Here is a 17,390-nt window from a genome sequence, read left to right as displayed (position 1 = left end):
TCCTTATTGAGAGTTTCGTCCTCGAAACTCGAGTCAACTTGCCCTTCAAAAATAAAGGGATATATCTTGCGCATATTTTCCTCAAGTTCTGAAGTGCCTCTCTCTCCGTGTGGTTAAACCATTTTATTTTTATGTACGGAATGGTTCTTCATCTCAAAACTTGGTCCTTGGTATCCACTATTCGGATTGGACTTTCTTCATACTTCAAATATTCATTCAAGCTCCCTTTAATCACAAGTGATACAACTTCAAGAATTTGACTTAGATATCTATAAGATAGTATGCTTGACATGATTCCTCATAATCGCACCATATTGTCTGAAAGGGCCCGTGTCCTGATTTAATATTTAATAATCAAACAACCAGGATTAATTAATGTAAACAGCGAAAACGAGTTAAAAATTTACGTTTGGGCCTACAGAAATTTCGGCATGACCTATTCGTAAATAGGACATCCCAAAAACCTGTACAACACAACCAACAATATATATTCGAAAATAGAGTCACAACTCCAATTAACAAACCTATAGCCGCACTGGCCAGGACTAAACACATGCAGAGCCGGCAAGGCTCGATCACACAAATAACAATTCAAAACAAGGTCCAAAACTATTTATACAGATACACAGGGCATCACCCCGGCAAATATAAAACTCGCTAAACTGATATATATACATATATCTGGGAACTCGACTCCACGCTCGCCTCACTGGGTACCACTAGATGACGCTCCACCAGATGCGTCAAATCCCCCTGGATAACCTGCTATGGAATCACAAACAACCACAGCATAAAAAGAAAACAGGGGTCGGACCCCAGTACGACGAACTATAAAAATTACGACAAATATAACTGACATGAATAAAATCAAGTACAATGCAATGAAATGCAATGTAATGCGTGACAGGTATCAATGAAATAAGGGATACCAAAAGGAGTCCAAATAATCGTATCACAATAAACTCAGTGGCCACCCGTGCCAGGAACGCAGCAGACCTCGAATCATCACTGCTAATCCATACACGTAGCATCGGAGGGTGACAGGAGCGACCCGTCCAGCCTCATGCTGTCATCAGGAGTGTCGTACGTAGCATCGGAGGGCAACAGGAGCTACCTGTCCGTGCCTCATGCTATCTCAGGAGTGCACTAAAATAATGTCACTCGCTCCATGATGACTCAATACATCTCAAGAGATCAATATCAATAGCAATCAAAGGAGTCAAGGCTCAACGTGCTATGTAAACTTGTAAATGAGTGAAGTAAATCATATAATCCACGTAAGCACATAAAACACATTATCACTCATTACAATATACTTAATATCATTACATGCCATTATAGGTGTCGTAATATAAACAGCTCATACGTACCTCAATCGACACTTAATTACCACAGAAATATCTCAAGTATTTCTCGGATATTCCAATCCCAAATTTTCAGAATCTGTAATTCCAGAAAAATTGCTCATAAATCCTAAAATTCATATTTAATATTAAAACATCCTATCAATGACCAAATATCGAATATACGACTCTAAAAGTCAAAATACCCCAAGTAGAACAATCTGAATTTTCCGAAAATTCCTACAAATTTCGAAAATTCGCATTTATATTTTCTAGAGCATCTAAACACTCAATTAATGAATAATCAACACTTAAATTCGAAAATCCCCAATATAAATAAATCTGGAAATTCGAAATAAATCCCAAATAAATTCTGAAAAATATCGAATACCTTCAATCGACTTCGATATAATACCTACAACCAATAATAAATCAAATATCAATTATCGGATGTCAATTGAATCGAAATACCCAAAATTCGAAACCCTAAATTCAAAATTATACCTCAAAGCTTGGAATTAAAGGGTTAAACGACTACCACCACCTACCCCTAAACTCCGGCGACGATCGGCGGCGGCGAACGGCGGCGAATGGCGGCGGCTGGTGCGACGGGTTTTCGGAAATTTCAATAAAAATATGAAATATGGGTACCGAAAGATAGCTCTCGTTGCGAGGATTCCGGAACTATATTTACTTTTGAAATCCAGCCAAAAACGAAGGAGATACGGACAATTGAAGAAATGAAGAAATTGAAAAACAAAGAAACAGAAGAAACAGAAGAAACGAGGAAGAGAGAGACGGTGGAGAGAGAGATATTATGATATATATATTATATATGTATATATAGATATGTATTAGTTTAATGTGTGTCTTATTTTATTCATTCGGGGTTCAAACTGGACCCGGTTCGAGTTATTTCAACTCCTGTGTGCTCTATAAATAACATATTCATTTAATATCGTCTATAAACCGATATTTATAAATACATATTTTTAACACACAAATTAATTAATATATAATATCGGGTCCTTACATTGTCCATGTCTAGGGTAACCAACTTGTCTAGAATAAATTCATGCGATGATGCACGAATTTTATGAGTCTATCAAAGATCACTCATGATCTTATTTAAACCCAAAAATAATTTTGATACAATTAATCTCCATACAGAAAATTCCTTATTGGCATATCTCTACTAATTGAACCCAAATAACGTAATTATCTTACATGGTTCTATCAAGTTCACTAAAATCCCCATCTTTTCGGCATGTTTTCTTTTAGCCGGACTTTTCTTAATCTTGTCTATAAGCATTACATAACCAAATTCCTACTAGATGAATCACTAATAGTTGAATTCCTCTCTAAATATATCCATATTTTTCAATAGTTCAAACCTAAATTCCTTTAACTGAGTTTCTCTTAACTAGAATCATCCTTAATTGATTTACCCTTAGCTAAACACATAAGATATAGTGTGATAGATCTATGAATTAAAATTCATCCTTTCAGTGATAAGCTTAGTCTGTCGCATTTTAGGCATGTCTACTTCTATTGGTTCTTCTTCATTTACGTTCTTTGCGCTAACTGATGTTGGGTTGTAGCTAACTTGATTTGAGTATTTGCACTTCCCATAACACATTCAAGGATAAAACTGAAGTTCATTCTAGTATCTGATTAGTCTCAACAAATATATTCCACTAGTCAGCTATTTTGTCTTATCAGATTCTTTCTCTTCCCACTGGTCTATTTTTCCAGCTGGTCTATCTGAACTAGGGCTGCTTCACAACTGAATTTTTTTTTTCAGCAAGAAGCTCTTTCCATCCGGATTATGGAACCTGGCTCTGATACCACTTGTGAGGACCCGGATTCTAATATTTCAAACATAAATAAATCATGTAATCAAAAGAAATAAAAATAATCAATAAGACATTTAGCGACGCACACCTTACATTCGGCGACGCAAAACCACATCACAAAAAGTAGTTTTTTTTTTTATATAGGGGGGATGCGCGGGCGCGCATAACGCCCTGTCCGGGCCTCCGAGAGAATGCAGGACGCGCGGGCGCGCCTTCCGGGCTGCGCGGGCGCGCATGGCCTGCTGTTTCTGCACCAAAAATGACTCCAAGAGTGTAATATCATACCCATAAGGACTCTAACATGATCCAACTAATATTTTTCCAACAACGAGGTATTCAAATACATAAAAATGTAGAACAAGCATCGATTCTAAGTTCTACAACTCAAAATGGAATACAACGGAGTTCGAATACAAGGTATGACTTCTAAAGCCAAGTCCTCACTCTATCACTTCCAACTCGATCTAGGCATGCAACTTCTGACTCGATCCTGCCCACCTGCCGTCAAGCACACATAAAAACAAAACGACAACCGGATAATCCGATGAGAATATAATTCCCAGTAAAAGAGACAAAACATGCATATCAAATAATATATCGAACGCGATATATGAAACAACCAAACAAAAATTCCAATAGCATGTCAATAACCCAAATCAATTGCATAAAGTGCAATGCATATCTTTAAAACAAGGATTATCAAGTCTGGATAATCACAAGGTAAAAGTTCTCTTTTCTCAATTGGGATCCCGAGGACAAAATATCACCAATACACCGACTCTTCCGATCGAGGTGGACAGTGTATATTTTACTCTTCTAGACTCTGGGCACCTATAGAGAGTGTTTCTCAACAATTGGTAAAAATCTGATAACCAATGTCACTCAACTATAGTCCACAGAACGTCTAATTCTTCTGGGCCTCTCTTGCCCATAAAACCAAGGTAATTGGCTCAATATGAATGCGATGCAATATTAAAATAAGTCAACCAAGTTCATACCAACAAATAACATGCAGTATGTGATTTCTTTTGAGCACTCGAATTAATTCAAATTCGAGTTAATCGTCTCATTCATTCAATTGTCGTATTCTTACCTTTTCAAGTTCGTCGGGAATTCAAATCTGAAAAAGACAATCGAACTCAATCAATATAGAATCAAAACAAGTCGAGCCATCTCAATAAATTCAATACTATACCGTCTTTAACTCTTGAATCGGTTCAAAGCTCCCAAGTTCGTTCCAAACCCGAACCTTCAACCCAAATCTGAAAATGTTGAACATACGGATTCGATATCAATCTACTAATTCAAACAAACCCGGAATTCAAACCAAAACAATACAACCGATAATCCAAAACTCGATTTCGACGGCATAACGGCTATAAACTGTCAAACCAAAAATCATCAACATCATTAAACAATTCTAAACAACTCATATCATCTTCCAATCCATCAAAAACAACCAAATCCAACCAAAATCCAAAGACCCATTTTCGAATTTAAGCTCCAAAAATCATATAAAATCCAAACTTCGTTCTTTTTCCGAACCGACTTCAAATACACGATCTATGCTAGCTCGAGAACAACATACTCCAAGATTATCAAATTCTAACAACCCAACAAAATTCAAAGTTCGTGGATCGTAGCAAAACTTACGTCAGAATGAAGCCCTCGTTGCGGTGATCGTGAATCTCAACTCGAATCTGAAATCTAACGGTCGGATCGGGCGAATCAAACGAAAGTAAAGCTTGAAAATCGTTGGCCATGGCTTCTTGGTTCGTACGTGAGGGAGAGGGAAGGAGAGAGGAGAAATGAGTGATGGTGAGAAGTAGATTAGATAATAACAATAATACCCCATAGACTAGTCAACTGTCTTAATTGCAAACCGGTCCCTGAAACTCCAAATCAAATCAATTCCATCTCGGCTCAACTAATTCCCATCAATTAAATTCTAATAATTAATAAATTCCACTAATCCCAAAATAATTAATTTCAGGGCCTTACACCACTAAAATATCACGCCCCGGAATCGGGCGTAGTTGACATCGGCGTTGTTTAACAATTTAATATTGAAACAACAAGCCTCGTAATACAAATCTTGCCAAAAACCAGTCTATTTCATAAACCATAACTGTTTTTACTGTGAAGAACACAAGTGCGGAAGCAATAACGTAGTAAGAAGTAAAACTGAAATAAATTATTGAATTTCTATATCTTGAACTTGATCACCAACCCAAAAATGCGTGTTGTTCATCATCTTCCAACTGATCTTCGCCCGTATCTGGGGAGGGAAGTAAGGGGGTGAGTGTTTTGGGAAACACTCAGCAAGTGGGGGCCAATCGTACACACAAATATCGAATATATATATGCATGATACGAATTCAAAAGAAGACATGTTCGAGAACATCTCGCAACATGAGTCAAGATATGAGACAAACAGAATTCGAAACAAAGCATCAAGACAAATCATAACTGAAGCATAACTTAGACATAGCACTGTTATTCATCTCGTTAATCCTGGCTACTGATCAGTCCCTAATTGTTACTCCTCTAAGGGTACGAGACCTTAAACGGTTATTATAACCCACCGCATCAGGGTCTTATCATATCATGTTTTCGGAATTTCCTTACCATTTCTTAATTTGAATCCTAACAATGTATTTCAAGATCTCATAGCATAACAGAGGAATCGTACAGAACGAAACATGAAACGAAATCAAAGGACATGAAACGATGAATGTACGATCGAGTTTTCAAAACAGGAACATCATTCTTTTAAAACATATATTTATTCATATCTTATCATAATGACCATGAGCTTTTACTGGTTTTGGGCTCCCTCTGGTGCCTTTTCCCATGCATGGGCTCCCTCTGAGGCCTTTTTCCGTGGACAGGCTCCCTCTGGGGCCTTTTCCCTCACAGGCTTTTTCTAATGCGCCATTATTCAAATCAGAATTATCACAAACGAACATATCACATGGGTATCAATTGGAACGAAAAGGACAGAATGAATCTGAACAAAGGATTAGCAAATGAATGCATAACGAATCATAAGGTACTTCAAAATGAAGCATAACAAAGGATTCATGTGGAACAAAACATATACAGAATCAAAGGAAATAAAACAAACAGTGTACGATCAAAACTTAGAACGGATACTTGGTGATTTCAAAAGCCCAAACAAAGATTTCGATGGTTTCTTAGAATAATGCTTAGATAATCAAAATGAACAAAAAGAGTCCAATAGAAACAAGACTCAATGATTTCCATCGAATTGAAATAAATATGGCTTAAAGAAACAAAAACCCACTTACCTTATTTTCGGATTTGTATGCAACAAAATTTAGTCAATTTGCATAAGTATTTTTGGAATATTGAACCGTCGGATCGATCATAAATTTTGTAAGAACGTTTATAAGGATGTGAAAAATATTATGAACGGTGAGATCGGATTTAAAGTTCATTTGATACCATTTCTGGTCGACGAACTGGAGTCGCTACCTTCTTGCCTAAAATCTTCCACTTATTATTGCGAAGGCCTTTTTGGTAAATATAACCGTTGGATTGGGTTGAAACTTGGAAAAAATATGTATAACATAAAAATATATATTGTGAATGGTGGAGATTGGATTTAGGAGTCATATGGGATGACGAAAAAAATCAGTACAATGGACTTAGAAATGTTTCTTGGTTGTGATTTTTCACTCAACCTTTGGGAGTATTTATAGGAAACTTAGATCAGCTGAATGGTCATGGTTTAAGGCCATTACATCCCATTTTAATGTCATTATCAGCCATGAATTGGGCTGTTACAAACCTTGATCATGACTTTTCAATTTCTACATTGATGTTGGCCTTTCAACTCCTTGTAATATTACTAAAAAAAACTGAATCTTCACATGAATCCTTTATCCTGAGCAACAAAAAGACCCTCTTTTATAGCGATTAATTCCCCGAGTACTATCGAATCCGGCTTTGTCACGAATTGGCCAAACGCCACCACCACTTGGCCATCTTGATTACGAATCACACACCCAAGGCCACATCTATTAGTCTGCTCGTTGAATCTGGCGTCCACATTAAGTCAGATAGATCCCTCAGGCGGCCTTTGCCACGAGCACAGGTAAGGTATCCCAGCAAGGGCACGAGGCCTAGCTAGCTAGCTAGCTCACTTGTGGCTTGCCGGTAGTCATCCAGGAGAGAAGAAGCATTAGGAGCTAGATTATTTAGCTCACAATTTTCCTTATCATGAACGGTCCTGCACCTTGCGCACCATACCAACCATGCGCGACACAAAAATTCCTCGATTTCAACCCTCTCTGCATGGGCCATCATCCACAGACATATCTCTTGAATATCCTGGATGCTACTGCCCTTAATTCTCCTCCATGCTGCATTCTCTTTCCAGAAAGCCCTCACCCTTGGACAATAAAGTAGCGCATGACATGTTGAATCTGCATGAGCGTAACACAGGGGATAGCCTCCAGAGACGGGCACATGATGCTTTCGTAGATTAATCATAGTATGAATGATATTATAAAACAATTGCCACCAGAAGACGCAGATCTTTGGTGGGATATCCAAGGACCAGAGAAAACTCCACTAGTGGGCTCCAATTGATTTTCCAACGGGTTATGAAGCCCCATGCCAATTCTGTATCCACTCTTTACCGAGTACTGTTCCTTTACTTCAAACTTCCAGAATTTTGTGTTACCCATAGCATGGTGCAGAATAGACAGATTAAGGTAGTGTTTGGGAGAGCTTTTATGAAGCACTTTTCAACTTTTCGTTAACAAATTTTCACAAAAAATTAAATTTTTGTTAACAGAAAAGTTAAGAAGTGCTTCTAAGAATCTCTCCCAAACACTACCTAAGTATCTCTGGAACAATGTAACTCGGGCAGACAGTTGAGATAATGGGCGCACTCCACAAGTGATTATCAATCCATGAGCTCACCTAAGCTGCATCTTCCACTCGGACACCATGGGATTGCAAATTAGGTCTCAACGATGGGATCCATTTGTCCCGCATGATGTTCACACCATTCCCTTCTCCAATTCTCTAATACAATCCCATATCCAGCAATTCTCGACTCCAGCACATGGACCTCTAGATAAAAGATGGTTACTACCAACTAGTACCTGCATTATATTAGTATGCTCTAAGTATTGAGCCTTCAAAACCCATGCCACCTAAGAATTTAGGTTTCGAATAATGCACCACACTTGTTTGGCCAATAGAGCTTTGTTAAATATTTCAAGTTTTCTGAACCCCATACCACTATTACGTTTAGGGCGACATAGAAAGTCCTAGGTAGTCCAGTGCATCCTCTTTCTCTCGTTCTCTGTATCCCACCAGAAATTAACGCATTTTCTTTCGATAGAGGTGCAGGTTGCCTTAGGGATCTGGAAGCACGACATAGCATAGGTTGGCATGGCTTGTAAAATCGATTTTATTAGGACTTCCTTCCCACCAACGAACTATAATCTGCTAACCTATCCCTGGAGCCTGCTCGAAACTCTCTCCACAAGATAATCAAACTGGAATTTCTTGCTACGAAGGGAGAAGGTTGGCAACCCTAGATACATTTCATGTCCTTGTACCACAGGTATCGTCAACGACATTTTAATCAATTCCATCGTAGTAGGCTCGGTATTGGGAGTGAATGACAGTGCCGACTTTTCAAAGTTAATCAATTGTCCTGACGCCAGCTCATATTTTTTTAGACATTCCTTGAAACTAGAACAGTATGCCGCTGTAGCCCGGAAGAATACCAGGCTGTTATCTGCAAAAAAAAAAATAAGTGTGTTAGTGACGGAAATGTAGAAGCCATTCGCACCCCGTGAGAGTTTTTCGGGCTGCATATGTCGATAATAAAGCTGAGAGTCCCTGAGCACAAATGGTGAAAGATACGACGAGATAGGGTCGCCTTGTCGGATGCCACGACTCGGTTTGAGGCTTGCCTTTTTTTCGGGCTTTCATCCAATGTATTGACTCGAAGCCCAATATCACATTTTCGGAAATCAGTCTACCCGGAACAAACACACTTTGGCTTGACGAAGTACTGTATTATTAAGATTGATAAACCTAGAGTAACTAATTTTTAAGTCATGTTTTAATTTTTTAAATACCAAAAGCAGGTCTCTCAAATTTTAAAATTTAGTTTTTGTCTGATAAAAATAGAATTAAACTATATGTGAGCATTAATTCGGTTAAAATGAAATAATCAATCAGTGTGTCATTGATTCTCCCGAGAGTTCACAATTGCCGCGAGCAAACATATTAATGACGAGTCATGTATTTTTGTTATGCTACTAATACTTGTATTTGTTCATCTATTCTTCCCAAGCTTGGCTGAAGAAGAGTTATAGGGCGTAAAACAAAAGAATACGCTGATGGGCTGGGGACATACTATGTGTAATGAGTCTGTCATGCGCGATAAATAAAAAGAAAAAGTCATTCCAAAGACCCACACCCAAGTTCCATAGCTTTTGGTCCGATCACGAGGATAGAAATAACTGAATTAATTCAGAAATACAATTTGATTAATCGAAAGTAATTTGACATATTACTGATTAGATAACAATTATAACTAATATAAAATTATTTTTATATAATAAATACAGTAATAAATCTTAATAAAAATAATTTTATAGTTATAATGATTATCTAATAATAATATGTTAACATTACTATTGTGCTATTTTTATAATTTTATGTCATTTTTGGTAATTATTATATTAAAATAATTTATAATATCGAATATATCAACATATTTAAAATTTGTTTTTTTTTATTTTATTCGAATATTTTAACAACTTATTTTTTTTTAAGAAAAAACATTATAGATTATATAACTTGTAAGAACTTGTAACCTATTCTTAGGTACTATTTGCATCTAATTTGTGAATAAAAATTTCATAATTACATATTTTTATGGTTACAAACAATGTTATGCCTTTTAATATATAGCTAAATTGGCAAAAATATAAAGATATTTGATATTTGAAAAATATTTGATTAATTAATAACTATAAAACATATTTTATTATTTAATAATTAATAATAATAAATATCATATCTAAGCTCACGGTGCCACGCATGACGCCCAGCTAAAAGAATTGCTTCCTCCAACTCCAAGTCAGCGGTGTTTCTTAGCGGCGGATCCATCAGCCCAAAATGAATCCCAAAATTCCGCCACCCTCCGCCGCCGCCACATTCAAACTCCGGTTGATGTGCAGCCACGGCGGTTACATAGTCCCCCGTCCCCACGACAAGGCCCTCTTCTACGCCGGCGGCGAGACACGCATTGTCGCACTCGACCGCCGTACCACCGCCGCCTCCCTTTCCGCCTTCACCGCACACCTCTCACGTGCCATCTTCAACAACCGCCCCTTCCATCTCAAGTACCAGCTCCCCAACGAAGGCCTCGATTCCTTAATCTCCGTCGTCACAGACGAGGATCTCTTGAACATGCTCGAGGAGCACGACAGAATTACTCCAACTTCCCGCATCAGGCTATTTCTCTTCCCCGTAAAGCCCGAGTCGTTGGGTTCCACCCTCCTAGACCCGAAATCGGAGACTTGGTTCTGCGACGCTCTGAAGAGTACGAGAATTTTGCCCAAGGGGCAATCTGCGGATTCTGGCTTGTTAATGGGTCTTGGATCGGAGATTGAAACTCCTGCGGAATGTGGTGGCAGCAGTGTCGAGGATAGGCATGGGGCTGAATCAGTAGCTCTTGAAACAAGCTTGTCGTTCAAGTCAACTGGTTCTTCAAATTCCATTGCGAATTCACCACAGATTGAGATTTTTCAGTGCGAGGATAATGGGTCGAATCTGCTGCAGAGAAAGATCAGAGTACCATCTTCAGCTTCTATTGAAAGGTATTCAAATTCTGTTTTACATTATTCTGTGGTGCCTCTTAGACTTGAAATGCCGTTCTAGTTAATAGAGTATCATTTTCCATATGTTTGTTTCATACGATCATATAAATAATGTTCAGTTATTTTATTATACCACCAAGACTATCATAAGGAGATGTTGGATGAGTCGGTGATTTTGTTTTTCGCAGTGATAATAGTGTTGGAAGTGCAGCTCCACCATCAAAAACTGGATTTTCTCAAGAGTCACTTGTACAAGTTCCTACAGAGGCACCATCATTTCTTATTGAATCGGACAGTACTTTCTTGGATCATTCATGTAATCTTCCCACTTCAAAACCAGTGAAAGTACTCGGCTACCCGATATCACAGCAACCAGATGGAAAACAGATACAAAATGAACCACAATATATTCAAGGAAACCTGCATTACATACCTCAGTATGTCACAAATCCATCGTCAATTTCGCCGTACTATCCTGTATATCAGATGCCATCTCACCAGCAGCATGTCCCGTGTCCAACAGATCTCCCATATCCAATATATTTAGTTCCCATGAGACCGGCTCAGTATCTTCATACATCAATGCAGTGTAATTTCATCGATGCTAATACCCCCGGTTCTTCCAGCCGACCCCCTTTGCACCCACAGACAGCAGCAGTTGCTCCTCCTGTTACTCATAAAGAAATCTCTGGAGCTCAACTTGTTACAGAATTGGCCACAAAATCTTACAAGAATGTTCTTGATGATACACTGCTAGTTAGCATACCTTCTGGTTCGGACCAATTGGTGGTAGTGCCTAATGAGACTCAGATTCCTTCTGAACCTGTTCCGACTACTGCAGTGCCTTCTTCTATGCATGGTGGTGATTTTGACGAAGATATAGCATACAACCCAATATACAAAACCCAACCTCCAGCACCTGTGTTGCCCTCTCAGTACCAAACCCTGAAAATGGGAACAACTCTGCTGCTTTCAGAGTCCTCAGTCCACCGGCAGATATAGCACACAATTCAGACTTACAATTTTGAGTGGTTTGCCAATTTCAGGAGGAAAGTTCAAGAGCTTGAGTTTGATTAACTGTTAATACCCTCCTGAAGTGCTTGCGTCCATTTCTTTATGTTGTACTAGAAGGTATGATCTAGCTAGAAGATCGTGTATTCAGACGTGTATAAATCAACTCGCATATTTTCTATACCATTTTTTTGTTCATTTGTTTGCCTTTACATTTGTTCCTGTGTCAACTGTTCATGGTCTTTACTATATATGTATGCACTCTGTAATGCATTAATATTATTGAATTCAATGAAAGACTGAACCACTTTTGTTAGTCAATGTTTTATTGCCTTAATTTTTGTTGAATACGAGTTCTGTATCTCAGCCGTTTGGCCAACTCCTGCCAGACATTAATACCAGATGATTGGTCCAATCTCAAGCAAGAAACATATTTTATTGATTGAAATTTGTCCTAGTTAAAAACAGGCTCAACCTGGTAAAATCCCTTTTATGCTAAACTACCTGCAACTGATATCTATTGAATATATGCAAAGCTTATTAGCAGTCAGTATGACTTGCTATTTTAAAACACACTTTATGCTCGTCAACAAAGATTGCTAAAATCTAGAGGGGTCGACGATTTCTTTAAATGCTACTCTTTCCGCCAAAGAACTTGGTTAGATTTGGTATAATCTGTTTTCTCCTCCTTACTCTGAAAGATGGCACTCTAGAAGCATTATGATCTGCTGTAGCTGATATTCTTCGAGACATTACTGCAGCATTATGATCTGTTGTAGCTGATATTCTTCGAGACAATACTGCAGCATTATGATCTGCTGTTGCTGATATTCTTCGAGACATTACTTTTTTTGCAGGTGTCATTCTAAAGCTTCGGTTCATCGATCTGCTTCGAAGTGCATTCTCAGGCCTCGAGATTTCAGGTTCCATATATTTTGCAGACTTTTGCCTCATGTTCCCCAATTCTTTCTCCACCACTTTCTTTGCACTCAATGACCGCTCTGTTTTGCGAACCTCATGTTCTTCCTCTACTTTAAGCTCCCTAGATTCCCTTCGTAATAGCTCGGTCTTAATCATTATTTCTTTCTCACTTGCTTTTAGAGCTTCAATCCAAGCATGAGCTGCCGAAACTTTCTTGTCTGCAATTTCCATGGCCCCGATGGCGCTTCCTATGAGGTACTCATATTCAAATTTGGAAATTGTGATGGTTGAACCTCGTTTTGAGGCTGAAGCTCGATTTCGAATTGTAATCTCAATCTGTGCTTTTAGATCATCGAGTGCCTTGGATTCTGACGCTTTAGTGGCTTTAAGATCTTGAAGGGCCGCCTGTAGCCTTTCCTCTGCTAAATCTATCTCCATTTCAGTTTTCTGAACATCTGCTTTGATGATAGCTGTTTCTTCGCTGATAACGGATCGTTCTTTCTTGGCCTTTTCGGATTCAGATTTAAGCTGTTCAAGGGTAAGCGAGAGATTCGATACAATAGATTTCGCCTTATCTTCAGCCGCAGATGTTGCTTCTAGCTTTGCTTTAGCTTTTAGAAGCTTTGAATTGAGATTCTGGATTATCATTTCTGTTTTCTGCTCGCTCTTCTTTACTCGAGCTGTTTCTTCCATAACATGCCTTAGCTCATTCCTCACAACATCCATGGAACTCATAAACTGAAAACTATCATCTCTAACAGAAGCCAATTCCTTCTTCGTAGCCTCCAACTCTTCTGTGATGGCAAATAGCACAGATTCATCAACTGTTTGTTCACCTTCTTCCAGAAAGTTACTTTCAATGTTCTCTGCTCTCCTCTCCATTTTCTTCACAAGATTTAGCCCACCCTGTAACATGGTGATATCTGATATTGTAATAGCGAGCTTATTCTCCAGTTCTTTAGCATTTTCAATTTCTTGAATCATTTTCTTCCTTTCCGTCACCATCTCCTCCTTTGCAGCCTTAAATCTTTCACTGCTTTCTTCTCTCTGAGCTTCAACCTCCCCACACTCCTTAATGGCCTCAATTCTAGCCAACTCAACCAGCACATGCTCTTCATTAATTTCCTCAATCTTCATCTTAACCGTATCCAACGTGGTCGAATGGTGCTGCATACTCACCATGGAGGAGTCAATTTCTTGTTCGGCCCTTCTCTTTTCTTGCAAAACGGAAGCCATATCCAGCCTAAGCTTGCTCAATTCCCGTTTGATCGACTCCAATTCACTCATCACATCGGCATACTGAGAATTTCCGGTGCTCCACTCCGCTTCCCTTCTTTTGGCCATTCTTAGCTTATCCACTTCCCCAGTCTCCGCATTGGCTCTTGAATTTGACTCCTCAACTCTTCGACTTAGTTCTTTCACCGTCGCCTTGGCAGCAGAAAGCTCCGATTCTGCTTCTTTTATTACTGATTCTGCTTGTATTCTACTCTGATTGTATTCACTACTTTTCCTTCTTGCCCGGTGAAGTTCTCTTGTTTCAGCGTTAAGTTTCTACACACACAAAAACACACGTAATTTCCCATCAGAATTCACACATAAAACAGAACCCGCAATCTAAACCCCTAAAATTTCGCAAAGAAACGCATTTGAAAACAACTAAATTTTCCATGCATACATAAATACCTCTGGGTAATCCCCCCTGGAATTTTTCATCGCCGGAGTAGCTTCTAGACCTCTTCCTCCATAAGAACCAGTACCTGCTCTAATCGCCCCCATCTTCCTCTCCCGCTGCTTCCCTCTATCCATAACTCCTCACCACTTTGCTCCACCGACTGAAACTTTACGAACCCTTTTCTCGAATTCTGCGGAACCGCACCAAAACTCACAGCAGAAGACGAATGAACGAACGAATCCCTGAATATCCAGTCAGGAATTGGCGGTGTTTCTTGCTCCAAGTCTGCAAGTTTAATACCGCGATGGTGAATTGGAAGGAGATAAAAAGGTAGTGACCTGATGATTGGCTGTCAATTGGTTGCATCACCAGCCATTGGAATCTTCCTTCGTGGACCCCGAAGAATACTCCAACACGTGCATTTCTCTCCCTTATTGCATCTTTTCTATCGCCCGGCTTCGTATTTTTTTAAACGTCTTATTTGGAAATTAACCGTAGATTGTTCCATGGTAAACTCCATTTTCTTTGGGTTGTTAAATTCAAATATCAAGCTCCCGATATTTGGTCTCCAGAGTCCGTCTCGCGTGAGATGGTTTCACGGATCAAAGATTAATATTTGTGAGATGTCGACCCGGTTCATATTTACATTGATAACCAATATTTTTGATATAAAAACTGATAATTTTTTACTGACATTAACAACTAACTCGACCGGATAATAGGTATGATCCTAATAAATTGCCTATGATGGATAGGCAAGTGTCATGTGTTGCTTGGATCAATCATTGTAGAGATGTTTTGGAGTTAGTGATTGATAAACCAATTCATACATATTCTTCTAAAATGTGGTGTGTGTAATGTTTTCTTTGAATTCTACATGCAAGAAAGAATAAAAGAACCAATAAATGCAATTTTAGAATAATTTAATCGATAATCGGTTGATTGCTTCTATGTTTTCATGCTGATGGTAAAAGATTTTGATGGCATCACATTTTATTTATTTATGTAAAAAAATATAAGATTTTACACCAATTCAGTCGAATATGTGCATACAAGAAGCAGTACCATGTAATATAAAAAAAACCTTAAATTAATAAACATGGGGACCAAATTATTATGAATTTGTATTATTGGAGTAGACAGTGACGTAGAGATATATATGGTCCGTTAGCAAAACAAATCACTCGGAACACATGCAAATTGCAAATTAGGAGCATCCGTGGCCGATTTCTAAATACCAATTGAGGTTGCCGACATTTGAATCTGGGACGGAGTCTGGGAGGTCGGTGATTGCACCCGTTTTCTTTCAATTTTGTCTTATCTATAACATGTTATTTTTTAAATTTGCAATAATAGTTTTTTTTTTTCGCAATGATTTACCCACATCGCTTTCCTTGTTTGATGAAAAATCAATTAAATTTACTAGCTACCTTACTGATTTGAATGAATGAGATTATTGTTATTTTGTCCAAAAATATGATTCAGCCCTTTTATTAGACACATTTCCACGCCTCCAAGGTTCATGTTCCGACTTCTGACGCGTAATGAGACTTTGGAATTTGGATTTTCTGAACTATTTGTCGATTGTCTCACTCTGCTTAAATACATCATTTTTGTGATGTTTTTATTTGTTGCTTTCATAAATCTTTAAAATTTTAAATATAAAATGCAAATATATATATATTTTTTGTCAAGGATGATATTATCATAATTAGCTCTCGAACGAACCCAAAAATATCGTGTGATGAGTTATAATTTATCGACATCAACAAAATGTGATCATCAAACAGGTTTAATAGTATTTTGAACTGATGGCTCAAGCGGTAGTCTATCTAGGGGTGCAATCGAGTCGAGCCAAGCTCGAGTGACTATTCGAGCTCGATCGAATAGTAAATTTTGTCCTCGAGCTCGAGCTCGACTATAGTTTGAGTACTCGAGCTCGAAAATTATATATATAAATAAAAAATATATGAATAAATAAATATAATATTATATATATTTTGAAATAATAATATTATATTTATTAATAAACAAATAAATCTATAAATATAATATTATATATATATATATTTATATTATATTTTATATATATATATATATATGTGTGTGTGTGTGTCTTATCGAGTAGCTCGCGAGCTACTCGAGCACATAGATTTAAAGCTCGACTCGAGCTCGATTGTATGTTCGAGCTTCAAATCGAGCTCGAGCTCGAGCTCGGTCAAATCAAGCTCGAGTTGAGCTTTGACCGAGCTACTCACAAGCTGCTCCTGAGTAGCTCGGCTCGTTTGCATCCTTAGGCCTATCTGCCATGATAAGTTGGGCCGACGGCCCATTTGTCCCTCTACCTTATTAAACTTGTATTAATTTTGGGCTTTTATTTGGACCGTAACTTCTTCTTCTTCTTGTTATTATTTGAAACTAGAAGTTAATTATTTTGTGATCCAAACTTTGGGTCTAAAATAAATATTCTTTTGTTTTTTAACCGCAATCAATAATCACCAAGTTTTAATGTGTTCAGTTTGAGTTTTAACATTGAAAAAAATTGTTTCTAATATCTATTTTAATTTTAAATATCTCAAGATCATTAATATATCTAGTTATAAGACATGAAAGCAATAGATTTAAGACCAAATAACAGCGGATGATAATTGTTATTTTTTTAATTAAAAGAGTTTTATCAGCACAACGAGGAAAGAGGAAGGATATT

General features: G+C 37.9%; 2 protein-coding genes across 2 annotated transcripts; one reads left to right on the top strand and one right to left on the bottom strand.

The window, feature by feature from the left end:
- The first annotated feature begins 10,307 nt into the window (after positions 1–10,307).
- On the top strand, positions 10,308–12,396 carry LOC140881929 (protein PAL OF QUIRKY). Its single transcript, XM_073287609.1, has 2 exons — positions 10,308–11,079; positions 11,268–12,396. Exons 1-2 carry the CDS (start codon positions 10,376–10,378, stop codon positions 12,079–12,081), a joined length of 1,518 nt encoding a protein of 505 aa, XP_073143710.1. The 5' UTR covers positions 10,308–10,375; the 3' UTR covers positions 12,082–12,396.
- Positions 12,397–12,606: 210 nt separating this feature from the next.
- Positions 12,607–15,113, bottom strand: LOC140881928 (protein PLASTID MOVEMENT IMPAIRED 2). Its single transcript, XM_073287608.1, has 2 exons — positions 14,695–15,113; positions 12,607–14,562 (listed from the first exon to the last, which is right to left on the bottom strand). Exons 1-2 carry the CDS (start codon positions 14,815–14,817, stop codon positions 12,718–12,720), a joined length of 1,968 nt encoding a protein of 655 aa, XP_073143709.1. The 5' UTR covers positions 14,818–15,113; the 3' UTR covers positions 12,607–12,717.
- Between the last annotated feature and the right edge of the window lie 2,277 nt (positions 15,114–17,390).

Source organism: Henckelia pumila, chromosome 2, assembly GCF_033568475.1.
Source record: "Henckelia pumila isolate YLH828 chromosome 2, ASM3356847v2, whole genome shotgun sequence".
NCBI classification, from domain to species: Eukaryota; Viridiplantae; Streptophyta; class Magnoliopsida; order Lamiales; family Gesneriaceae; genus Henckelia; species Henckelia pumila.
Note: the sequence above shows the minus strand (reverse complement) of the source record. Positions and strands in the feature narration are given on the sequence as shown.